Source organism: Aspergillus sclerotioniger (genome assembly GCF_003184525.1).
Source record: "Aspergillus sclerotioniger CBS 115572 chromosome Unknown BO94scaffold_9, whole genome shotgun sequence".
In the NCBI taxonomy this organism is placed as follows: domain Eukaryota; kingdom Fungi; phylum Ascomycota; class Eurotiomycetes; order Eurotiales; family Aspergillaceae; genus Aspergillus; species Aspergillus sclerotioniger.
The window spans coordinates 490,791-513,141 of NW_020290999.1; the positions used below are offsets into that span (position 1 = coordinate 490,791).

At 51.4% G+C, this 22,351-nt stretch overlaps 9 protein-coding genes across 9 annotated transcripts; 5 read left to right on the forward strand and 4 right to left on the reverse strand.

Moving 5' to 3' along the window:
* Positions 1–645: 645 nt before the first annotated feature.
* BO94DRAFT_584065 (SMEK family protein) lies at positions 646–3,904 on the reverse strand (the record flags this gene model as incomplete). Its single annotated transcript, XM_025615602.1, has 9 exons — positions 646–1,251; positions 1,309–1,739; positions 1,797–1,964; positions 2,034–2,834; positions 2,883–3,209; positions 3,290–3,339; positions 3,398–3,479; positions 3,563–3,659; positions 3,719–3,904. 9 exons carry the CDS (start codon positions 3,902–3,904, stop codon positions 646–648), a joined length of 2,748 nt encoding a protein of 915 aa, XP_025469177.1.
* Positions 3,905–6,542: 2,638 nt separating this feature from the next.
* Positions 6,543–8,432, forward strand: BO94DRAFT_393852 (DUF914 domain membrane protein). The gene is made up of 4 exons (XM_025607339.1): positions 6,543–6,568; positions 6,647–7,011; positions 7,080–7,270; positions 7,340–8,432. Exons 2-4 carry the CDS (start codon positions 6,788–6,790, stop codon positions 8,197–8,199), a joined length of 1,275 nt encoding a protein of 424 aa, XP_025469178.1. The 5' UTR covers positions 6,543–6,568; positions 6,647–6,787; the 3' UTR covers positions 8,200–8,432.
* A 415-nt stretch (positions 8,433–8,847) lies between these two features.
* On the forward strand, positions 8,848–9,893 carry BO94DRAFT_533602 (alpha/beta hydrolase). The gene has a single exon (XM_025611361.1). The coding sequence runs from the start codon at positions 8,890–8,892 to the stop codon at positions 9,817–9,819; it is 930 nt and encodes a 309-aa protein (XP_025469179.1). The 5' UTR covers positions 8,848–8,889; the 3' UTR covers positions 9,820–9,893.
* A 7-nt stretch (positions 9,894–9,900) lies between these two features.
* BO94DRAFT_393873 (uncharacterized protein) lies at positions 9,901–10,540 on the reverse strand. Its single transcript, XM_025607340.1, has one exon. It carries the CDS (start codon positions 10,445–10,447, stop codon positions 9,983–9,985), a length of 465 nt encoding a protein of 154 aa, XP_025469180.1. The 5' UTR covers positions 10,448–10,540; the 3' UTR covers positions 9,901–9,982.
* A 94-nt stretch (positions 10,541–10,634) lies between these two features.
* On the reverse strand, positions 10,635–12,333 carry BO94DRAFT_544832 (uncharacterized protein; the record flags this gene model as incomplete). The annotated part of the gene is made up of 4 exons (XM_025613203.1): positions 10,635–11,419; positions 11,588–11,806; positions 11,865–11,969; positions 12,249–12,333. The coding sequence occupies 4 exons, from the start codon at positions 12,331–12,333 to the stop codon at positions 10,635–10,637; spliced, it is 1,194 nt and encodes a 397-aa protein (XP_025469181.1).
* A 1,624-nt stretch (positions 12,334–13,957) lies between these two features.
* Positions 13,958–14,519, forward strand: BO94DRAFT_393929 (uncharacterized protein). The gene has a single exon (XM_025607341.1). The coding sequence runs from the start codon at positions 14,039–14,041 to the stop codon at positions 14,333–14,335; it is 297 nt and encodes a 98-aa protein (XP_025469182.1). The 5' UTR covers positions 13,958–14,038; the 3' UTR covers positions 14,336–14,519.
* A 703-nt stretch (positions 14,520–15,222) lies between these two features.
* Positions 15,223–15,801, forward strand: BO94DRAFT_393945 (uncharacterized protein). The gene has a single exon (XM_025607342.1). The coding sequence runs from the start codon at positions 15,350–15,352 to the stop codon at positions 15,692–15,694; it is 345 nt and encodes a 114-aa protein (XP_025469183.1). The 5' UTR covers positions 15,223–15,349; the 3' UTR covers positions 15,695–15,801.
* A 1,547-nt stretch (positions 15,802–17,348) lies between these two features.
* Positions 17,349–17,978, reverse strand: BO94DRAFT_533605 (uncharacterized protein; the record flags this gene model as incomplete). The annotated part of the gene is made up of 1 exon (XM_025611362.1): positions 17,349–17,978. A coding segment is annotated over one exon (255 nt), but the record flags the coding sequence as incomplete, so codon positions are not given.
* A 918-nt stretch (positions 17,979–18,896) lies between these two features.
* Positions 18,897–22,328, forward strand: BO94DRAFT_462405 (PAP/25A associated domain family; the record flags this gene model as incomplete). Its single annotated transcript, XM_025607973.1, has 4 exons — positions 18,897–19,422; positions 19,479–19,550; positions 19,610–19,828; positions 19,909–22,328. 4 exons carry the CDS (start codon positions 18,897–18,899, stop codon positions 22,326–22,328), a joined length of 3,237 nt encoding a protein of 1,078 aa, XP_025469185.1.
* Positions 22,329–22,351: the final 23 nt, after the last annotated feature.

Here is a 22,351-nt window from a genome sequence, read left to right on the forward strand (position 1 = left end):
CCGGACTCCACTCCTATTCAGGGCCCCTCGACGAAGACAACTCGGTGCTGGGCCCGTATCAGTATCATGAATCATCCCCGATGCCAAACTCAACTGGTCAATATAACGCGCAAAATATAGTAGCATCCATGTAACCGAATCCCCTGTGGTCCGTAATGTACGGTGAAAGCGCCCCGTCATATGCGTGAAAGAAACGCGACAGCACTGGAAACTCCGGGACAAGCCAACAGTACAAGAAGAGAAAGAAGCAGCAGAGAATGTGAATAAATGTACATCACGCCAGCCGGACTGATGGGCAAAGGTGAAAGCGAGACAAACAGGGCCCTCCGCATCGCCGATTCCGTAATACATGATATCTAAGACAAGATGGAATCGCAAAGATGCAAAGGGGAGAGACAATAAAAAGCGATCGATCGTACATCAGAATACGTCCGGCTCACAATGGTAAGAGAAAAAATGACATCACTTCATCTGGTATCTAGGAGGCTGTCGTAAAACAAGCAAGCAAAGACCCTGTTACTCTGACGAACGCAACCGATGCTTACAGCAAAAGTGAAAAACTGATTGCTCGACACGAGCCACCACGGTATCAATCAAAGACGTGGTGGACATGAGGGAGCTGGTTTCTTGAGGTTGGAATATCGCTCAGGGATTTGAAATACCACCGCTGTGGTTGTCGTCCCGGTTTTCCTTCTCATTGCTCGCTTGGTCTGTGACTGATTGGGTAGAACCTGCATCAGACGCTTTCGTTGTTGCCGAGCTAAGATTGATAGCTATCCTTTTTGGCGAAGCGCTGCTATTGAGGTTTCCCAATGCTGCCCCCTTGTCATTGGCCGCAAGCGAGCCAATCGACACACTTCGCTTTCTCCGCAAGAGCCCTGCACTGCCGGGACCCGCGCTTGTCGAGCTTCTTCGTTTTGGTCCGGAGGTGAGCTTTATCAACTCATCATCGTCCTCTTCTTCGCGCCGACGCTTCTCCGACAATCTCTCCGGGGGTGTTTGGACTATCATAGATACCGGAGTGGACGGTGATCTTTCGCCAAGACTGACAGCATCATCGTGACTTGAGCCATCTTGCTGTGGCTCCTCCCGGTTTTGTTGCACTTGACGATCGCCGGGTTCCGACTTCGTATCCATTGCATCTTCTTCATCATCATCTGGGTAATCAACGAGAGGTTTGACAACAGGCGATGCAGCGCCATTCTGCATGTGTGAAACCTCCGATGTGTTCCGCGTACTCTTCGGCTGCCACTGGGATACATAGTTAGTCTTGTCCTGGAACAAACCACACTGAAGCAAGTGCCCTACCTCTTCATCATCAGAGGTGTTGAAATACTCCTCCTCGGCGGCATCCATTTCGCTGACGCCCTGCCAACGCTGCCCATTGGCCTGTATCCTCCGAGACGGTGTTTCCTCATGTGACAGTAGAGTTGAATCCGGCTCGCCACCGTAGCCCTGCAGCTGCTCGTAGCGAACGATTAAATTCTTGAACGTATCCACATAGGTGATATTTCTGATCTTCTCGCCGTACTTCTCAACGACATGCAGCACAAAGGGTTTCATATTGTCGCATCGGATCGCTTCGAAGAGTTCGAGGCAAGCCGAATTCAGTAAATTATCACGGGGCATCGTCTCGTAGACAATATCGAGGATCAGGCCAAAGATGTTGTTATGGGTCATTAAGGCTTGGTAGAAGGTATCTTGGAGACTGGTCAGAGCGCGGAAGAATCTCAACGCAGCTAGAAGACATGGAAGTTAGCCATTCAATCATACATTGACCTGCAGGTAGGACTCACTCAGCTTGAGATGCTTATGGGGCACCGCGAGCAATTGGGCGATTCGAGGAGCAAGTGATTCATTGTGGATGACGTTCCGACTTCGGTATAAATGTTGACGGACAAAGAACGTTAGGATATCAACGAGGTGAGAATACAGTGCTACTTCTTGAAAGGTTACGTGGTGTACTAGATCGTAAACCGGTTAATTTCTGTCCAGCCAGATAGGGAAAGTTTTCCGACGCAAGGGAAGCTTACGGTGGTCAGCATGTTCGAGTCGTTTCAACGGCCAAAATAGCCTGCGCGCAGATTCGTCGAAATGGTTCTGGACAAAGACATCCGACAGGATATTGGGACGCGGTTTGTTATAGTGCTCGGGTCCAGCCCGACCCATAGTATCCTGCAGAGGGATCTGAGGGTCCAATAGAACTTTGACGGCATCTGCAAGTTGATTCTTGACCCCCAGGTCGGACTCCGTATGCAGCAGGTCAATAAGCGTATCGGTAAGTGGCGTCTTCTTCTCGTTGACAGCCTTGAGCATATATCCGCGCATCATAATGGGATCATGATCAAGAAGCGCTACTAGGATATCGATCCCGGTTGTGCGCAAAGCCGGCTTGGGGTGCTTTATGGCAAAAGCGATGACAGCGAACAGACCGTGGCTAATGAAGTTGGCAAAGAGATTGGCACGCGCCGGCGCCTGCAAATTCTTTGCGATAACAGCGCATTGGTGGATGAATTGAACTGCGTCTTCTTTGCGCTTGGTGTCCGCACTTCTCGGGTCAAAGACTGTAAACAATTCCTTCAAGAAAGGGGCATTCGCCTGGATATGGTTGACGATTTCGACCTGGTTGAAAAATATCAGGGAGTTCAGAACCGAAAAGGTGGGGTCATCTAGGATTCGAGCTAGAACCACATCCTTGAGATATTGCAGACGCCAGGTGTAGCTGATTTTGCGACGAATCATGGCATCTTTGATAGGCACGACTTCCTTATAGCGCGACTTGTCGGCGAGGTATTGCCGATGATTGGCTTTGTGGGTAGGGAACTCAGGATCATCTAGAACCCGTCAGCAAACCGCTCGGTTCAGGGGAGACAAATACACACATTCCAACGCCCCGACCACGCCGAGGATAATGGAATCCGTGACCACGGTCTCGATGATGGTGTTGTCATTTAAGAGAATAAGCGATTTCATGATATTACAAAGGCGATGTAGATCAGAAAGACTTTCGAGGTCCTCCGCCATCGTGACCAATGGAATAAGCTTGGGAATGTACTCCTCTCGGATGACGAATTTCGATAGCGCATCGCGTCCGGCTTGTGTAATGCTAGCGGCCCTCATGACATGGTCAATCTCAGGCAGATTTCCGAGCTCGGGTGGAGGCAACATGATCGATTGGTAGCTTTCGATATCGTCCGAGAGGGCGTCTTCTGAACAGCCGGACGAGATCGGGTCAGCAAAGGGATTTGAAAAGCTTCCTAAGCCAAATAGACGATGGGAGAACACCGACCTCCTGGAGCCATGCTAAGAAGATGCTGTTGAACGTTGTTGACAAAATTCCTTCATCGCCGTCAGCCATTGAATGACTTCCATGTACACCACTCCTTATATGCCTTACCAGATCACAGCGCACCCTTCCGCTTCCTGGAAACTCAGCGCCATGTCTGTCCCGTTTGGCTCCGTCCATACGATCAAGGTTTCTACTCACGTCGCAGAAGCATTAGCACATCTTCTGAAGTCTAGTTCGATGCGTGCGATGCAGAGGAAAGTGTAAGGGGCGGACCTTGTTGCTTTTGATAGCCGTCATCCTTGGAGATTTTTGTCTCCAGGAGCACCCGATTAGGCTCATCTTCCGACTCGACGAATATCCGCGGCTCATCCTGATGAAGAGAGGGACGTGTTAGCGACAGCAAGCCGATTTGAAGGAGCGCGCCCGAACGGCGCAGCATTTGCGCCCGACGAGCGGCGACGCTGTTCGCGCTGCGGACACACGGTGGCGACCATCACTCACGTCGAGTATCTGCCCCGTACAAAATCCCGTTCCCCGATCAAACCAGTCATTATCTCTGAGTTCGTAAACTTTCACCCGCTTGCGATCGCTGGGCGGTTGCACCTCCAACGCCATGGTCCGGCAGAACGGAGAGGTGGCGTCTCGTCACTCCGGGACAACTCAGGAACGAGCGCACCGGCGCGAGGAGAGCCCCGAAGAAGGCGGAATGATAAGACGGTCCGCTGCCTGGTCCAGATTGGACGAGGGGGGTGTGGGCGGAAAGGGTACAAGTGGGGAACAAAGGGAAAGGATAAATAAAGAGAAAAAAGAAGGGGGGGGCGGTTGGGATGGAAAATGATGTAAAAAGAATGGGAAAGGCCGAGGATGACGATGGGGGGGGGGGGGCAGAGTTCGGTTGTTGGGTGGGAGGAACAATGGTGCTCTGCTGCTCGCTGCTTTTGCTCTGGCTGCTTTGCTGCGCGGATGATGAAAGATGATCCTGACTTTGGGGCCGGGACCACCTGACGGCCTCGGCAGCGGTCGGCGCTGCGATTTCTTACTAGCCTGTTTGTCCGTCCTTTACGTTTGAGGCCGGCGCCCTACAGAATCCGACCAGCACACGCGACCGGAGAAAAAAAAAACACAGAAACAGCGCTGAGACGACCCAGTTCGAAGTTATGGGCAGGTAAGGTACGTTGGCCGGTCGGTCGGTCGGTCGGTAGGATGGACGCGGGGAATAATAATAGCGCTTTCGAGGAGATCGGGCGTGAATGAAGATCCCCCAGCCGACAACCCCGAAGATCGTGAATCAGTCGGACCAGGCAAAACGATCCTCTGTCATGGATTCATGATACACCCACCTTCCGCGCATGTTCTTCAGAAAGGAGAGCCGAGGGACGCGATACGGGGATCTGCAGAGAAGCGACCGAAGGGAACCAGCGGCACCCAACCAGGGTATGGATGGGACTAGATACCTAATGATGGGTGGGTGCGAATGACGTGCGCCCGCAGAGCTGCTTCGGGAAGAAGACCTTCAACCTATAAGTAGATACTTAGTCCAAGTCTCGGTAAGCATCGACCTCCAGATCGGAGTCAATGATTAACCTTTTTCAAAGTTAAGTAAGGTTGGTGGGTGTCAACTACGGCCCTTGAAGGTTAATTGCAACGGACTAGTACCGACGATGTCTCATAGTCATCAGGGATGTGATCAAAGGTCTGGCCCGCCTGAAATTATTGTTCCACCGGACACTTGAGGCCATCACTCCATCCTTCCATCATTTCCTTCTTGTCCTACCCCAAGGCGTGGCAGGTTGCTAATAATAATCCTCCATTTCCCCGGGGGGGGACTTCCAACCTAATCAGTCCCCACGTCTCTTTATCCCTGGGTCCCCCCCATGTGGGTATCCCCCCATCTGTGCTTTATACATGGCACTTGAGACGGATTCTACTATATTGGAAGATGAGGCGAGAGTTAATACTATCTCGTCTAATTTTTCGTCAATCTACGGAGCACACGATAACTAAACTACACAATGCCCTGAAAAGCGGGTACTCTGGTGTATGTATCTCCGGGTTGGGCATCTACCTCGCGAACTAGACCGAATCCTGCCTGATCTGTGCGACTGCAACGCGACCCCCCTGCGCTTCTGCGGCATCGGGATTCTTGGGTGACAGTCCCTACTAGGTAGGTTCTGCCTCTTTATCACGTGACAGTAACTGCTGCTCGGGAAATGCTCGGTTAATGTTCAACAATGGCTGCTCCTAATTGCTCCTGGGGACTTTGAGATCCTTAGGAGGTAGTTGGAAAGTAGTGAGTACTCCGTTCTAGATAGTACCATGGAGCACCAAGTCAATGCTATGTCCATTCCTAAACGGGTAGCCCCACAGTGCTGTTTGTAAGCCTATTTTGAGCGTCAGATAGGCATCATTATCAACGGCACATTGATATCGGACCAAGGCTCCTGAGATCCTCCCAGGGGAGGAGTGAGAGGTTGAGACTTGATACCATGCCTTGATGAGCTCATATTGATGTGCACAAGACAGCATATTCATATTATGTTGTCTTTCAGTATCGGATTATGAAGAGAGGTTATTGTATTGATAAGACCACGAAAGATTACGATGGAATAGAGTCAGAGTAAGTGTGGGGACTAAGTACCTCAGCTACCGAATAATCTGCTACCTAGGTAATAGATTTAAGCATCAAGAAGCACCTGGTTCTGATAAACTATTCTAATCTGGTCACTCGACATCACGGGATGGCATTCAGTATAACCATCCTGGTGTCTGATTAGGACATAGCAGTCTGTGGAGGCATCTTCTCAGCCCACGAATCACTATGATCTGGACTGGGTGAGGGATTGGATCCCCAATTGACTCACTGTACTGTGTACATAAGTAGTATGCCGACTGATGGATCATCTGACACCTTGCCTTTTCCGGGTTGATCTCCTCTTCGCCACTTCGATCCCTCCTTCAAAGTACTCACTCAGTCACTCTAGCATTCAATCTTGATTCACACGCCCGGGCCATCGGAACTTTCCCAATCCTGGCTTCTTGGGTCATGGCATCTATTCTTCATGATCTGGATCTGGATGGCGCTTAAGATACTGGTCTCAATGCCGACAGAGCCTACTGGATCACCCAGGACTACCGTCAACTAAACAGCCTCCGGTTGCCAACACTATGCAGCCATCTCAGCTTGATCGACGAATGTCACTTCTTCTAAAATCGCTGTACGTAGTATACTTTGGCTGGAGATGGCGGGCAGATCCGATCCGATGGATGGCCCCATCCATGGTTAGTGTCTTACCTAAGGTGGCCCGCCTGACCTCGGCTCCTTCATATCGAATTCTAATCTACTTTTCCTTCTGCTAGTCTTTCTCCAAATCGTCTCAACTCCTTAGACGAGCGACTTCTGGGGGTTTTGCGCTCGTCTAGGTTGTAAAGCTCCCCACCCCTTTTTCAGTCCAAATTGGTGTCATTTTTTTCCTACCATCATCGGATCGCCTACTCAAGATGTCGAATACCACGGCCCGAACTGCCCCTCGGGGATCGTCTTCGGCTTCCACCAACTACACCCCGGTGCCTCAATCTCCAAAGCAAGATGCTCCGATCACGGGAGATGCTACGCACCAGAGTAGGGACTCCCTACAGGAACCGCCCGCGGACCAGATAGATAAGCAAGACAGCTTCTTGGCCTACTTATCGACGAAAGAGTTTTACATTACCCTACTTCTTGGGTGGGTGCTACAGCCTATAACGCTCAACTCTCGGGGATGCGGTCAATGGTTATTAACTTGTCAGATAGGCAGGTTTTGGCCATTGCAAATACCGCCTGTAGCACTTTCAGCACCCTCCTAGTCCGCGAGGGAACCTCAATTCCGGCTTTCCAGACCTTCTTTAACTATTTCTTGCTCAACATTATATTCACCCCGTATACTATATATCGTTATGGCACTAGGGGCTGGGCTCGAATGGTGCTCCATCACGGCTGGAAATGTAAGTGTCGCCGTATATGCTGTCTCCCACATTTTCCCGTCTAGGTCTCTGATCGCAAATCTTCGACAGACATCTTCTTGTCCTTCTGCGATGTGGAAGGCAACTACTTCATAGTGCTGGCGTACCGCTACACAACCATGCTGAGCGCTCAGTTGATTAACTTCTGGGCAATTGCGGTTGTTGTCATCGTGTCCTTCACATTCTTGCGCGTGCGTTATCATATTACCCAGGTTCTCGGTATCATGATCTGCATTGGCGGAATGGGCGTCCTGATCTCCTCGGATCATATCACTGGTACCGATGATGGGAACTATTCCCGCGGGGACCAAATCAAGGGAGACCTCTTTGCGCTCCTAGGTGCGACATTCTACGGCCTTGCCAACACCGGGGAGGAATTCTTCGTCAGCACGGCCCCTGTGTACGAAGTGCTCGGCCAAATGGCAATGTACAGCATGGTTATCAACGGCGTCCAGGCGGGCATCTTCGACCGCAGTTCATTCCAAACTGCAACTTGGAATATCCAGGTTGGCGTCTACTTGACAGGGTATACACTTTGTCTTGCCTTTTTCTATTGCATGGTACCGCTACTGTTCCGGCTGTCGTCCGCTGCATTCTTCAACATCTCGATGCTGACCATGAACTTCTGGGGAGTGCTCATCGGCGTCGGGATGTTCCACTACACGATCCACTGGATGTACCCTATCGCATTCATGCTCATTATCATCGGGCAGCTCATCTACTATCTGGGACGACGCGTTCTGGGAGAAGCGCGCAAGCCCTGGTTAGGACGGAACCAGGAACGCGGTGTGTCGGGATTATTTACGGCAAGGAGAAAGATCGAGAGCACTCCTGGTCGGAGTCGTAGTGACTCCGTATCAACGACTTATTCCGAACATGACCCCATGCTGCCGCACACCAGCGCGGCGTAGGGACGCTGGCGTTCCTATCACCCGAACTTATATACATTCTAGACAGACCAGTTCGCTAGACACGACGCCATGAGTTTCATGATAGAGTCTCCATTGGGGTTTTCATGATCAAGCAGAATACTTTATATCTAGAAGTTTTGAGCAGTTCAGAGAACCCTTATGATACCATTCTAGATGACATGATAAATACTATGCGAAGTTCTGAGCCCTTATAATATACATAGCAATGAACGAATTCACATTGAAGTTAGTAACGGATAGTCAATGCCGATTTCTTCTAAAGTGAATTTCCACTATTTACGGAGTAAAAGTAGTTGCCAGTGGCGAGCCCCTACCTACCTATCTCCGTCCATACACACCCACACAAACAAATATACTCAATACCAAACACAGAAAACAAAACTTAGCCAAGAACCTTAACAATCCCCTACGTACACATACAAAAACCTAATTCCTTAACTCCTATACCCGCTCGTCATCTAACCCCCCTCCCCCACCCGACCCCAAGGGTGATCCAACCCGATCCCGAAAATCTTCGGACTCGCCGACGTCAGACTCCGAAGGAGTAAATCCACCATGTATATAATAGTACGAGGTCAACAGAACAGAACAGATTATCGAAAGCAAACAAGCAAGCAATAAATACATCTCTTCAATTTGGAATAACTTGGGAATATTGAACGATTCACAATGTCATCAACTCGTCAAACCGTCCAGTTTCCTTCCTCCATCCACCAAATCGCCGCCCACATCTACTATCCTCCCTCCTCCGCACCTAACCGCAACAATGCCGCCATCGTGATCAGCCATCCCATGACAGGAGTCAAAGAGCAAGCCTCCGCCACCTACGCCACCTACCTAAGCAACGCGGGTTTCATAGCATTGACTTTCGACGCGGCCTACCAAGGCGAAAGCACCGGCGAGCCTCGCGGCCTAGAAGACCCGCACCAACGCGTCGAGGACATCAAGTCTGCAGTGACGTATCTGTCCACCCTGACAGGGATGGTGGATAGTACCAAGATCGGGGTGGTGGGGATCTGCGCCTCGGGCGGGTATGCATCCTACGCGACGGCCAGCGATAGTCGGATTCGAGCGCTGGCGACGGTGTCGGGAGCTTGTGTGGGGCGGATGACCCGGTGCGGAGGGGTGCATGAGCATCTGAGCGAGAATGCGGAAGCCATTGCCGGGGCGTTGATGGCGGCGGCGGAGTGGAGGAAAAAGGGGGCCCAGGGACAGGGGCAGGCGCCAGAGGTGCCGCTTATGTTTGATGCGCAGAATGTGCCGGATGATGCGGACCCGTTCTTTCGAGGGGCGGCGCATTATTATGGCACGGAGAGGGGGAGGCATGAACGGTCGACGCAGAGGGTGCCGCCGTCGAGTTATGATCTAATGGTGGCGTATGACTCGTTCAACTTCCAGCATTTGATTGCGCCGCGGCCGCTGCTGATGATTGCGGGCTCGGAAGCAGAGACGCTTCATTACAGTCGCGAGGCGGTGCGGCTGGCCCGGGAGCCAAAGGAATTGTTTGTCGTGCCAGGGAGTAACCATTTTGATCTGTATGATGGGTTAGAGGTGTCGGGCCCCAAGTTGGTGGAGTTCTTTGGGGGGTACCTGGCTTGAACAGGGCACAATAAGGATGAGATGGCTTTAGAAGACATACACACACACACACAGAGAGAGAGAGAGAGTGTGTGTGTGTGAGGGAGGGAGATAGAAAGACGAAGAGAAGTGAAATAAATCGCATGACCAAAAACCTATCGAATAAACATGACAGACCAGAACCTCAGCAGATCAGACTCCGATAACTCTTTTGATGATTTGCCGGCATCCCCGCTGTTCCTTTTGCCAATGTCCCCAGAACTAACTCGAACCTGTAGAAAGCAACCTTTTCAAACCCAAAAAGAAACCCCGTTGCTGAATTGAAACCCGCATGCTTCGGCCGAACTCGCAACCAGACCCGAACGATGATAGAATAACACCTGAACCCCCCTGAATGAGCGGGAAACAAGAGCCCGAGACGTACACTCCCCCAAGGTAAATACAATCCTCCAACCCCGACGGGCCGTGGATGTTCGTGACAGAAGACAGAAAAGCAGAGAGAGAAGAAATGCAGGATTGACGAGAAGGAAACAAAAAGTAAAGGGGGAAAGAAACGACGAATGCAAGTACACAAAAGCACACCAAAAGGGGAATACCGACTCCAGAAACCCACAGGCCAACCAAGTTCCTCAGTCAGTAAACCAACCATGTACCAAATTAACAGTCCACATGTGACGGAGCGCTAGACAAAATAAAAGACGGATTCTTGCACCACCTCTTCCGAATATGTACCAAGCTCTTTTCCCAGTAGTATCAAAAACGAAACCCCCTCTTAAAACGCCACTGCACAGAAGCGAACACATGCCGAACGAATGATGTGTGGTACCCGCGGCCATTCAACCCCAGACCGAGGCCTGGACTCCGAGACCAGTCTTCGATCCCCAGACGCCGCTGCTGTTGCCCCAGCCGAGTCCAACTCCACCAGATGTATCTTTGACGCCAGTCGCAGCTGAAGCAGTTGGGGGGTTGGACACGGATGAAGCGGAACGATCAGGACCAGCGGCATCACCCGAAGTAAAACTGAACCCCAAAGGAGATGGCAGAGGGGTCGTGGAGCGCTTGTTCAGCGCCGGGTTGGAAGCCTGACCGGCACCCGCCTGCGGAAGGGGGCGAGTTCCAATCGGTCCAACGGATCCAATCGGCCCTGCCATCGACTTGGAAGGGCCCTGTCTCGAGGAAGGCGAGTCGGCACCACCTGGAGACGACGTCGAGGTCACAGACTGATCCGCACTGTCATATTTGCCGAAGACAGGGTTGATGGCGGAGCTGGGGGAGGAGGTGCTGTTGGCGCGAGAAGGCGACTGGAGCGAGGCTGCACCGGCAGCAGCCTGGGCAACGCCATCGGCACCACCCTGAACAGGGGTCTGCGCAAGACAGAACGGATCAACGCTGCGCGGAGAAGGGCCACGAACACCGGTCGTCGAGGTCGGCGTGCCACCTGCTTGGCTTTCGGAGCGCGTGCCATCATCGACGAGACCGGCGGGAGGGAAGAATGAGGGGCTGTCGTTGCCGTACAAAGCCCTATGCTGACGTGCGAGTAGATCCCGGCGGCTTTCCTCGCTCATGGCGGCCGGGCTGAGCGAGCGATCGGACTTGTTTCCAGACATTTCGGCAAGCAGGCCTTTGAGAAGACGAAGAGAATTAAAACCATGTTCGAAGCGGGAATCGGGTCCCAACGTAATATACAAGCCAACGAATACATATGGGCAAAAAGATGTGTGGGGAATATCGGGGAAGAAAAAAAGAAGCAGGTGCGGAAAAAGCTCCAAAGACAGATGCTACCACGTACTTCGGTTGTACTGTTGCTCCTGGTGATAGTTGCGGAGCTCCCTCTCACGCTGTGCCGCCATCCGACGCTTCGCTTGCATCATCTGTTCTACTTCATTGGGGCGACCCTGAAATCGCTGCGAGGCATAGAAGCCCTGAACGTTGGGTGTCGGGTGCATCCGAGAATCGAACTCGCTGATCGAGTGATGACGCTGCGTCATCGTGTTGACCACACGGGGATCTGCTACAGCCGTTTAGAATGTGTTGTGATCGAACCAGGTGGAGTTGTGGTATCATACCATATTCGGGGTAGGGACGGCCCATCATCATAGGCATGGAGTCCCTCCGGGGTGCAGCCCACAGCTTTCCACTCTTGACCAAGTTGTCAATGGCACGGTCGACCTCTGATGGACGTTAGCACCCAGCTGACCCTTCTTCTACAGGACGAAAAATGGGTCGCAAGTCCCGGCACGGCTAACAGAGTGTATGCTGGTGCTCTACCGGACTCTCGCAGAACCAAGGGAGTTGAATTATGCAAAGGGGGCGGTTGTCCGTACCATCAAACTGAGAAGAAAAGGCCGGTACCTCATCACGTTGAGAAACGGAACTCGATCCTAAAGGAAGACCTCGTCAGTATCCAGTACTCGATACATGCATGCCAATGGGATGTGACCAATTCATACCTGACCGCGATGGGGGAGCTGGTTGCTCCCAAGATGCCTGGCGCGTGGACGGCGCCTGCCAACCCTGAGGCTCGTAGTATGCCATGGCTACCAAAAGAGATCGAGGTAGAAGGACGGACGGATGGACAGATTGTGCGGGAAGGAGGCTGAATCCGCTCGGAGGCGATCAGGAAAGGCCTGCTGGAATTTGACGGATAAGCATACGTTATTGGGCCGATAGCAAAATCAATTAAAAGGCATTGACAGAAAGGAAAAGGCGAGCAAAGCGAATTGGAGGCCGAAAATAAACGGGCCAGGTGTCCGAGTCAGCGCACAGGAGTGAGGAGAAGGCGGATGAGGACCAGCGATGACATCGATCGGACTTATTATTAGATTCCCCGAATTGACTCTTTGGGTATCAAACTTTTTTTGAGGGTCCCCTTTCCTCTTTGGTCTCCTCACGTCGCGGGATTGAGGGCCGAACACAACGAAATTTATTATTCGAGACATCAACCATGGCTGAATTAAAGGACGGGTCGATGGAACCGAAGAACCGATGAGATGCGTTCTCGTGGATTTGTGATTTTCTTTGCGAGTGGTGGTGGTGGTGCTCATGGTCGATGGTGGCCAGAAAAACAATGCTTCGGGACAGCAGCAAAATAGACTTACCAGAGCAAAAGAGTGTCCTCCGAAAGAAGAATTCCGGACGGTTCTACCACGAGCGAACGAGGCAGAACGGGGAATGGACGGACAACTTCTCACCCTTGAGGCACGACAGACGGGAAAAGTCTGGCGTGAGGGATTAAAAAGGGTTGGAGAAGGCGTGGGGGTGGTGCGGGAAATAAGACAGGGAAGGGGAGAGGGAAGAAGAAAGGTGAGGAAGAGGAGGGAGGAGGTCGGGTAGCAGAGGTGCAACGTCGAGGGAGATTGAGGAGGACCGGGGGGTGGGAGAGGGGGAGCCTGAGAGAAAGAGGAGACTAGAGAGCGCGCGAGAGAGGAGGGGGGCAAGGGAAGGAAGCGAGATGCGTGGATTATGATTTTTTTTGGCCCGGGGATAAGAAACGCAGATTCAGAGGCAGCCAAAAAAGCTGCTAAATAATAATGGAAATAATTAATCACTGCTAACTCATTACTCTAGAACTAGAACTAATCACTAATCAACCGCAGTCTCCGGGATGGACACACCACTACTACTACCACCACCACCAGAGACTGGGAGAGGGTACGGAGTTTTAGGTAGGAGATAACTAGATACTAACTAGTAAGTCAAAAAGATTGGAAAGGAAAGTCAAAAATGAATCGGATCGAGTCCACCTTGGTAGTTGGTAGAGAGCGCACACCAGGCTCTCTCGCTCGCTCGCTCTCTCTCATATTATCTTTCCTAAGTAGTCCACCCGCACACGCACACACAACCCGTCAGTTCTCTTACTATTTGGGAAAGGATTGAAAAAAAGGGTGGGCATCGGATGGATTTGCATTGTTCTGGTTGGCAATGGAGATTCGGCTTGTTGAATCGCTAGGTTCCTCCCGGTCCGAGGGTCCTCTTTTTTCTTTTTTTTTTCTCACCCTCGTACCCTCTTTTTTTTTTTTTCCCTCTCTAATTTTTTGGTCCTCAACCTACCCCTCTCATTGGTGTCTGTCTACCTGACTCAACCGTTTGATATAGATGGAGTCCCAATACTGGAGAAAAAGAGAAAATTCGTTGGTAGAGAGCATAATTCAACGTAGTAGTATGGGTCACTCACTGCTTGCTCTTCTTCTCTCATTTGCCTTTGCTATCAATAGAATCGATTGTGTTTCTATTGACAGGTATGAACCCATGTGGTAATGTTAGGGGTCCCACTTGTATGGTCAATGTACTCCCGGTATCATATACAGTCTTTACAATCACGATACCCGCCTACTGCAGGCGACGGGCTGACAGCATCAATCTCATCATAATCACAAGCAAAATGAATCAGGTAGCGATTGAACACTCCATCCGACAAGCCCTTATCAACTTCGATAAAAAGCTAACTGAGAACCACGTTGATATTCAATGTTCCCAATCTCGATGTTGTAGGGTCAACTGCACGACTTGGATCTACCTCGTAGCCGGTAGCCGGTAGGCGGAAATTTGGAGCACCGGGCATCGACCTTGCAATCGTATGCCTCTGTTAGCGTCGGCCCGTCAACCTTTTTTGAAGAGATCCGGCTGTCCCACCCTCAATCTGCTGGTACTAGCCTAGTACTAGATAGATAGTCTTAGTGGGCAGATGCTTCTAGGTAGATAAACCTCACTCCAAAGGTCTCAAATCCTCGCATGCATCACCATATAGGTAGCTCTCCATGAAATGTTGATCTGGACCAGTCACCTAGGGTAGATGCAAAATCCTAGGCGATGCCATAATGAACCGTCTAATAAGCCTTTTCTAGCGACGTACTCCAACCAGGAACATAAGTATGTATCGTACCACTATTGATATGGAGACGATACATGTATGATACGAGTATGGACTCTTCGTATGATACCGTCGTACCAACAGGACAACTTTGGGGGTTTCAGTTATCGCGAGGGTTGCTCCAGACTCCAAGTCGGCCTTCTTTTGAAGACAGTGGTATCACTTTAGTACTTCCTACTGATAACGAATATACTATTCCACCAGGCGGAAATTGGAGTTAAAAGAATCATCGGGCCTCGTGGGGGATTAAATTAGCACTGGTATGCTGCTAATCCATCAAAAGTGGGCTAGCGTGCGGTGGTCGGTCACTCCTTGCGGATACAGTAGTGAGTAGTGAGTGGCCCAGAGTCAGGTTGTCTTGGAATTCCACTGTCGTAATTAGCAGCAGCAGGCCAGCAACATCGTCCTCATCGTGATGCTGTTCCATGGCTAGAAGAAAAAAAAATCTCATAATACTAATACGGAGTATCTTTGAAAGATCCACATCGTGTGATTGATATTGTAGAGCCATCCCTATCGGGCTTCCCTGAATAGTGCGTCACAAGGTCGGAGATGCCTTTTTATCCGTCTCGAATAATATGTAGAATTTCCGGCATCTGTCACGGTCTATTTACGTCTTAGTAATGTTGGATAAATACTCCGTATCGTTTGGTGCAATTGTCCAGGAGGACTTGGTGGGGCATGGCCAGTTCAACATGGATGGCACTCGGACCCCCTGCACCCTTTGGGAACGCACCCAAATCACAAGATGGATTCACCCGTCGTCATCATGCTGCCAGTGGCTTGGATCAGCATGTCATCCTTGAATCCATTGGAGTTTGCATACCACAGGCCCAGGTGGCAAAGACCCCAGTGGAAGGGTACAGCCTATCTATAGAGTTGTTCCTCTCTTTGGATGACATCCGAATTGTTATCCTGTTAGAAATCCTACCCAGTCCTACTATCAGTAGGGCGTGCCAAGATTACTACATACTCCGTAAGTATATAGTTACATGCTCTCTATCTGCACTACGGAGTACATCATAAGCATAGGTATGTTTCGCTCAGCTGCCGCGCCTCTGCAGAAATATGACCTCTGTGGCTGATCGCAATGGCTTGCTTGCTTGCATGCTAGGTAGTCTTGACCACTCGAGTCGATGGCTTAATCCGAGCCGGTAGACAATCCCTGCCATTCCGGGGTTCTTCTCTTGATCTCCAATCCTGGGAGCAACTTTAAAGCATGTCAGTCACGTAACTCCCAATGGACTTGCGAGGTACCCGATCAGGCATATATTATTTGCCAATCACATTGAGGCGTCAGTCATGGCCGCATATACCTCCATTAATGAACCAACCTGAGAATGCGCTCTGGGGCCTCATCTCCTCCATCTTCATACAACTTTCGTCACCTGGAGTAGTAGTCCTAGATCCTACAGGTTGGACCATAGCTTATGGAATCACAGGCTGAGCGCCCACATTCCATAATTGTCCCGGGAAGTGATAGCGGGACCTTGGAAGAGCGATGGTGTTCTCTCTAGAGATCATTGTGGACGAAACCACTACTATATAAGTAGCTCGCCAACTAGTTGGGTTGGATTTTGGATTAGGTAGCGCGTGATATCCTGCACCTACGATTGACCGGCGGGATACGGAGTGTCGAAAACGTGCCTACTCCGTAGTCCGTAAATCCCTACACTGCCAGTGTCAATGGGGGCGAGATAACTAACTACTACTCCATAAATGCATGCCCCGTGAGTGAAACACGCTGCTCTCATCGCGGAAAAGGAGTAGGGAGGAATCCCAGACAACGATGTGCATGTCAGTCATGATCCAAGACAAAACGCCGTTGTGAAGAAGCGGGCTTCCGATGGTGTCTGGGAGGGTGGGCCAAGGCAAGGCCTGAATTTCATTGAATGCTGACTGGAGGCGTCGGCCACACGTGCCGCCAGCCAGACGCATTTGGCCGGACTAAAGGCCGAGACAGGCGAAGGTTGAAACTCTCCCGGACAGGAGCACGGGAAACGCGGGGCAGAAAAAAAAAGGGGAAGAACAATGAACGCAGGCCGGCTTCTTAGTGGCAGGAACCACGGCGGCGGCGTCGCCGGGGGCTGTTGGAAACCTGGAGGCGTCGAGTAACAGGCCGGTCCGCGTACCGAGGATTGAGGTTCGTACAAAGAAGGAATGAGCCCTCCTCGCCTTCAATCCATCTAGTCAGAGACTGTGACCGGCCCAGAATGGGGTGGAGGGGAGCAAGCAGGATGGAGTACATTTAGCCGTTGCCAAATGCCAGGTGCCAAATGTACTAGTACTATGCAAGTCGCGCGAATGCACGTAACCCTGCTAGGCCATTCAATTGGACCGTATGTTGATGGGGAATTAGTAGTAGTACTACTTTCTACATATAGTATAGAGGACAGTTAAGGGATAGTCGTATAGTAAGAGGAGGAAGGGGCGGGGAGATTGAGGATGAATTGGCGAGGTCCATTGAGGCCCTGGTGAATAATGAATATGAGCAGGATCACCAGGTTGGTCAAAAATAATACCAACTCCTAGTAGGTACCAGTCCTCCATGCCAACTGAATGGCCAGGACCGGTGCCTCAGGCAGGAGGGGGAGTGGGTTCGATGGGGAATAAAGAAACTACGGATGGAAACTAAGAAGCAGAAAAAAAATTATGAGAAAAATCAGAAACAGACATCGTGGATGACACTTGCCCTATTGATTGGCATTATTCTTCCTTTCTCCCCTCCTTCATCTGCAGCCGCTGCAATTAATTTGGCAAAGTCCAATAGCTCCGATATTACCTCGGTGCATGTCTATTTCCCCAACGACGCCCTCCTTAGTAGTAGATACTTACCAGGTTGGTCCCTGAGTCCTCCAGGAGGGAACTGGCCAAGCTACCTGTCATCTATCTGGGACTGGGTTGGTCTTATACACCTCCTTCCTTACTTTGCTCTTAGGTGAGTGACTGCTGTTCCAAAACGTGTTGGTGGTTCTATTCTCATCACGCTTCGGTTTCCTTTTCCCTCTTGCATTCCCCCTTCTGTAACCCCTCCACTTCTCCCTCTCACTCTCACACACTCCTCCGTCCATGCCATCTTTCCTTGGATTCTTTCCTTTCTTCCCTTCTCTTTTTTTTTCTTTTCTGGAAAATTCTTTTCTTTAGGGTGCCTTGTACTTTCTGCTGCATCTGTTTTTCCTTTTTCTTGCCCCCTTGTCCTACTCCTCGTTGGGGGGACGTTGTGTGGAGGGGGTCTATCTCCCATAGAGCGATAATAGTTCCCTCTGGGCTGGAAGCATAAACGGCGGTGCCCAGCCGTGCCCACTTCTCGGGACGCCCTGGAGAGTTTCCCGCCGTTGGAACGCAATTGCAGCCCCCCCCCCCCTGGCTCGCTTTGGCTCTGTCTGGCTCTGGCTCACCTCCCTCAGCAGCAGCAGATCGTCCTGATTGATCCCTCTCTCCGCGCCCGCTTGCTTGATTGATTTGCCCAGCAACCTGTTGGAATTCACGTATATTCGTTCGCTCGAACACCAGGCTGGTCCTTACATGGAGCAAATTCGGTGTTCCTGTTCCTCGACACGGCTTCTCCGCTCACCTTGTGTGGTTTTTTCCAGTGTGCCCTTCCCGGCTAGAGACTATCGCTCTCTCCCCTTAAAACACTGTCTATCTGTTGGACGATCGCCCGGTCCGTCCACTCAGCGAACCCTCCTCCCCCGACTACCCCGATTTACCACGAGCTGGAAAGTGCATACTTCATTCACTCCTGTCTCCGGTCTGCCTCAGATTCAATTCATCTATTTTCGGGCGGTACCATTGTCGAGAAAGCAGACCTTCTCTTCCAATCGAGGATTGCGAGGCCATTGCCTGCGGAAAGCAGCACAAAGGCAATTTTGCTGACCCATCGCCGGCCGATTTCTGCATCGAGTCTCCTGCCTTGCCTCCTTCCCGGTTTTCGCGTCACATACCGCTACTATTCTTCCCTTCCGAAACGCACACCGTGCACACAATCGTTGACGCATATACACTTGCCGGTGGCGGACTGTTTTCCGCCCACAAGGTTGGATTTTAGGTGGAAGTCAACATCAGCGTTCGATCGCCGCCGGACCTTTTCCATTCAACTCTTCCCCGGAGGCCAACGTTGTTCGACCAACGTTGGAATCGCTATATGATCCCAGACACCCATGGGAATGCTAAAACTTCTTCCATCCCAGGTGGAAAGTCACCGATAGCATCACGGAAGGCCTCGAACATGCCGTGGAAGTTATCTACAGATACGTCTCCGGAGGCAACGAATCGGCCGCCATTGACATCGCAGCAATCGAACTCCCTGCCGTCCACTCCGTATCAACATGCGCGGAAAATTTCTTTCCACTCCAGGTCACCCTCGCCTCCCCACGGAAGCACCTCCCCTCGATCTACTCACTCCGAATCCACCCATCTCCCTCCGTCCCTGCGAAAACAATTCTCGGGCTGCAAATATGAAACTGCCATGGCCTTCTTCCGCCGAAGAATACCATATTCCTTGGGTGCCGACCTGCTGCCGGAGGATAAGGAGGGCCTCAAGGAGCGGTTAGAGCCGGAGGAGGACAAAAGACTTAGTGCGGATATGTTGGAGGTATATGACCGACTACTGCCGTCAGCAGAGAGTGACGATCGGCGACGTCAATTGGTCCGCAAGTTGGAAAAGCTCTTCAACGACCAGTGGCCGGGGTGTAACATTAAGGTTCATGTTTTTGGTTCTTCAGGGAATAAGCTTTGTTCAAGTGACTCGGACGGTATGTATCTGTTGCATGTTATCGTGCTTCTCTGCGTGATCTGACAGGGATTCCAGTGGACATCTGTATAACTACTACTTATAAGGAGCTGGAGCACGTGTGTCTATTGGCAGAGGTGCTGGCTAGGCGTGAGAGGTTCCCTTGGGCTATATTTGCGTGGCAAAACACTGACAGTCATGGATGACAGATGGCATGGAACGAGTCGTTTGCGTCTCGCATGCGAAAGTGCCCATTGTGAAGATTTGGGACCCGGAGCTGCGTTTAGCGTGCGACATGAACGTCAATAATACCATGGCGCTGGAAAACACGCGAATGGTCCGGACGTATGTAGAATTGGACGACCGCGTGCGGCCATTGGCCATGATAATCAAGCATTGGACCAAACGGAGGATACTGAACGATGCCGGTAAGTGTTAAAGCCTCCGCTTTTGAACAGACAACAAATGCGCAATGTTGGGCTTGTTAGTACTGACCATGCGGACACAGGGCTCGGAGGCACGTTGAGTTCCTATACGTGGATTTGCCTGATAATCAATTTCCTACAAACACGAGACCCGCCAATCCTGCCGAGCCTCCAGGCTCGCCCCCACAAAAAGAAACTGACCGCTGATGGGATAGTTTGCTCATTCGACGATGACCTCGATTCTCTTGTCGGTTATGGGCGCAAGAACAAGCAAAGCCTGGGAGAGTTACTTTTCCATTTTTTTCGGTATTACGGCCATGAAATCGACTACGAAAGACTTGTTGTATCTGTTCGCGAGGGCAAGCTATTGTCGAAGGAAGCGAAAGGTTGGCACCTGCTGCAGAATAACCGTTTATGTGTAGAAGAGCCGTTCAACACGTCACGAAACTTGGGGAACACAGCAGACGATACGTCCTTTCGAGGGGTCCATATGGAGCTACGCAGGGCTTTCCAGGCCGTCTCCGAAGGTAACCTGGAGCACTGCTGTGAACAGTACGAGTATCCGGCCGAGGAAGAACGCTCGTGGGAGAGACCGCCCCCCCAACCGCGACCGGTGATCACTGCAGCACCGCCACCGTCTCGAGGAGGTCGTGGTGGTGGTCGCGGTGGACGGCATTCAAATCAATTCTCCCGGGGAGGACACTCCGGTGGGCGTCGGGCCTCAAATACGCCGAACAAGTCCAATAATTTCCGCCAACCCAACGGTATGACCGCCTCTGAATTATCTTTGCAGGCGCAACACGCTCAGTACCTATTGCATGACCATCTCTACCAGCAAATCCAGATTCTCCAGGCCCAGGAGCAAGAACTGCGACTCCAACTACAGAACCAAGCGTTACTCACCGGGAGGCCGCCCCCTGTTCTCATTCGCCAACCGTTCATTCAATTCCCAATGCCTCAGCAACAGGAGACCTCTAGCGACGATAACTCTCGATCCAGGTCTGGAACGGTGAATCACCCGCCTCATAACACCTCGATCCGCCAGCACGTCTATTACAGCAGCCCGTATCTCCCCGTTGCAGTGCCTGGAGTACAGGGAAGTAACACAAATCCACCATCGCCTTCCGCCACTGCTGCCATGCCGGACCTTCGGCGTAGTCCACGTCGGTCATCCGTGGCCAATGGATCCCCGGGGGGGTCGCTCCGAGCACACTCACAGCCGGCTCGGACAGTGAATTCTCTTCCAAGTTTTGCGCCGCTATATTCGATCTCTCAGCTTGCGGACAGCTCACCGGGATCGAAACCACGCAACACGCCGGGTTCTCCTGACGGCACGCAGAGCGACGAGAACAATACCTTCATGCCGAGTAGCCTTCCCAACGTGTCCCGCTCCACATACTTCGATGAAAGTCGATCAAATGAGTATATGGGGTACTACCTTGCGACCTCGCCGCAGCTACAGACCTATCACCAGAACGCCCTACTGTCATCTTTGTCGTCTCCAGTAGGTATGGCACTGCAAAATGGTGGCATCATGCCATTTATTGGTAACCCGCAAGAATATATGCCATCAATGCCAACTGAACCGAGCGGCCAAGCCTCGGATAGCGGCACTGCACTCCCCACGAACCTTGGGTCAACACCACGGCGTACAACTTCCCGATCGGCCGCGTCGGGTGATCGCGGTGGTCCTTTGATTGTGGATGGCTCCGTGCCCCCTAGTGAACAGCGTCTCTCGATATCTGCGGAAGGGTATGACCCGTACACGAGCATGAGCCACTGTACGTCGAACTCGGATGATCTTAATATGGATACGCCTGCCAGTGTTTCAGATTCCTTCTCTCAGGACTATCAAGACAATAGTTCAGTCGAGATTGACCAGGCACCCTACTTTGGTCGACAGGGGGTTGATACGTATCCTTTGGGGAAAACGGCAGACGTTTATGTTAATGGACACGGCGGGAAGCATAGTCTACTTTCGAGCCGTTTGCAGAGCCTTCACCTCTCAAATGCTGAAAAGACCCCCGAGTCTTCGTTGAAGAATGGATTTGAGAAGCCAAAGATGCTCCACATCCACCAAGAAGCTGCCGATAGAGACAATCCTCGTCAAAGGCCGGTGAATGCAGCGGAAAAGGGGGTGACCGTCTCTGGACCATTGCCCGTGGTGGACTCACATCCTACATCCAGTGGGAAACGGCGTCCTAATGGCGTGGATGCGTCTGAACGGGTTAACGGCGTTGCGCATAAAACAAAGTCCAAGAACCACAACACGTCCGTTGGCATGCCCGATAACGAGAAACGCCACGCTGTTCCTCAGCCGCGAAAGCCGAACGGTGTCAATTCAACACAGGACTCTGCTGTTACTCATGCTGGTAGTGGTACTTGGCAGACCACCAAGAGGAAGCCGAAGAAAAATGGTAAACATTCAACAGAGCACAGGCATGGCTTGAACAATGGCGCGGAGCCACTGCCAGCGGACGAATCATTAAGAAAAGGCGGCTGAGGATGTTGCATGATATGTCACCA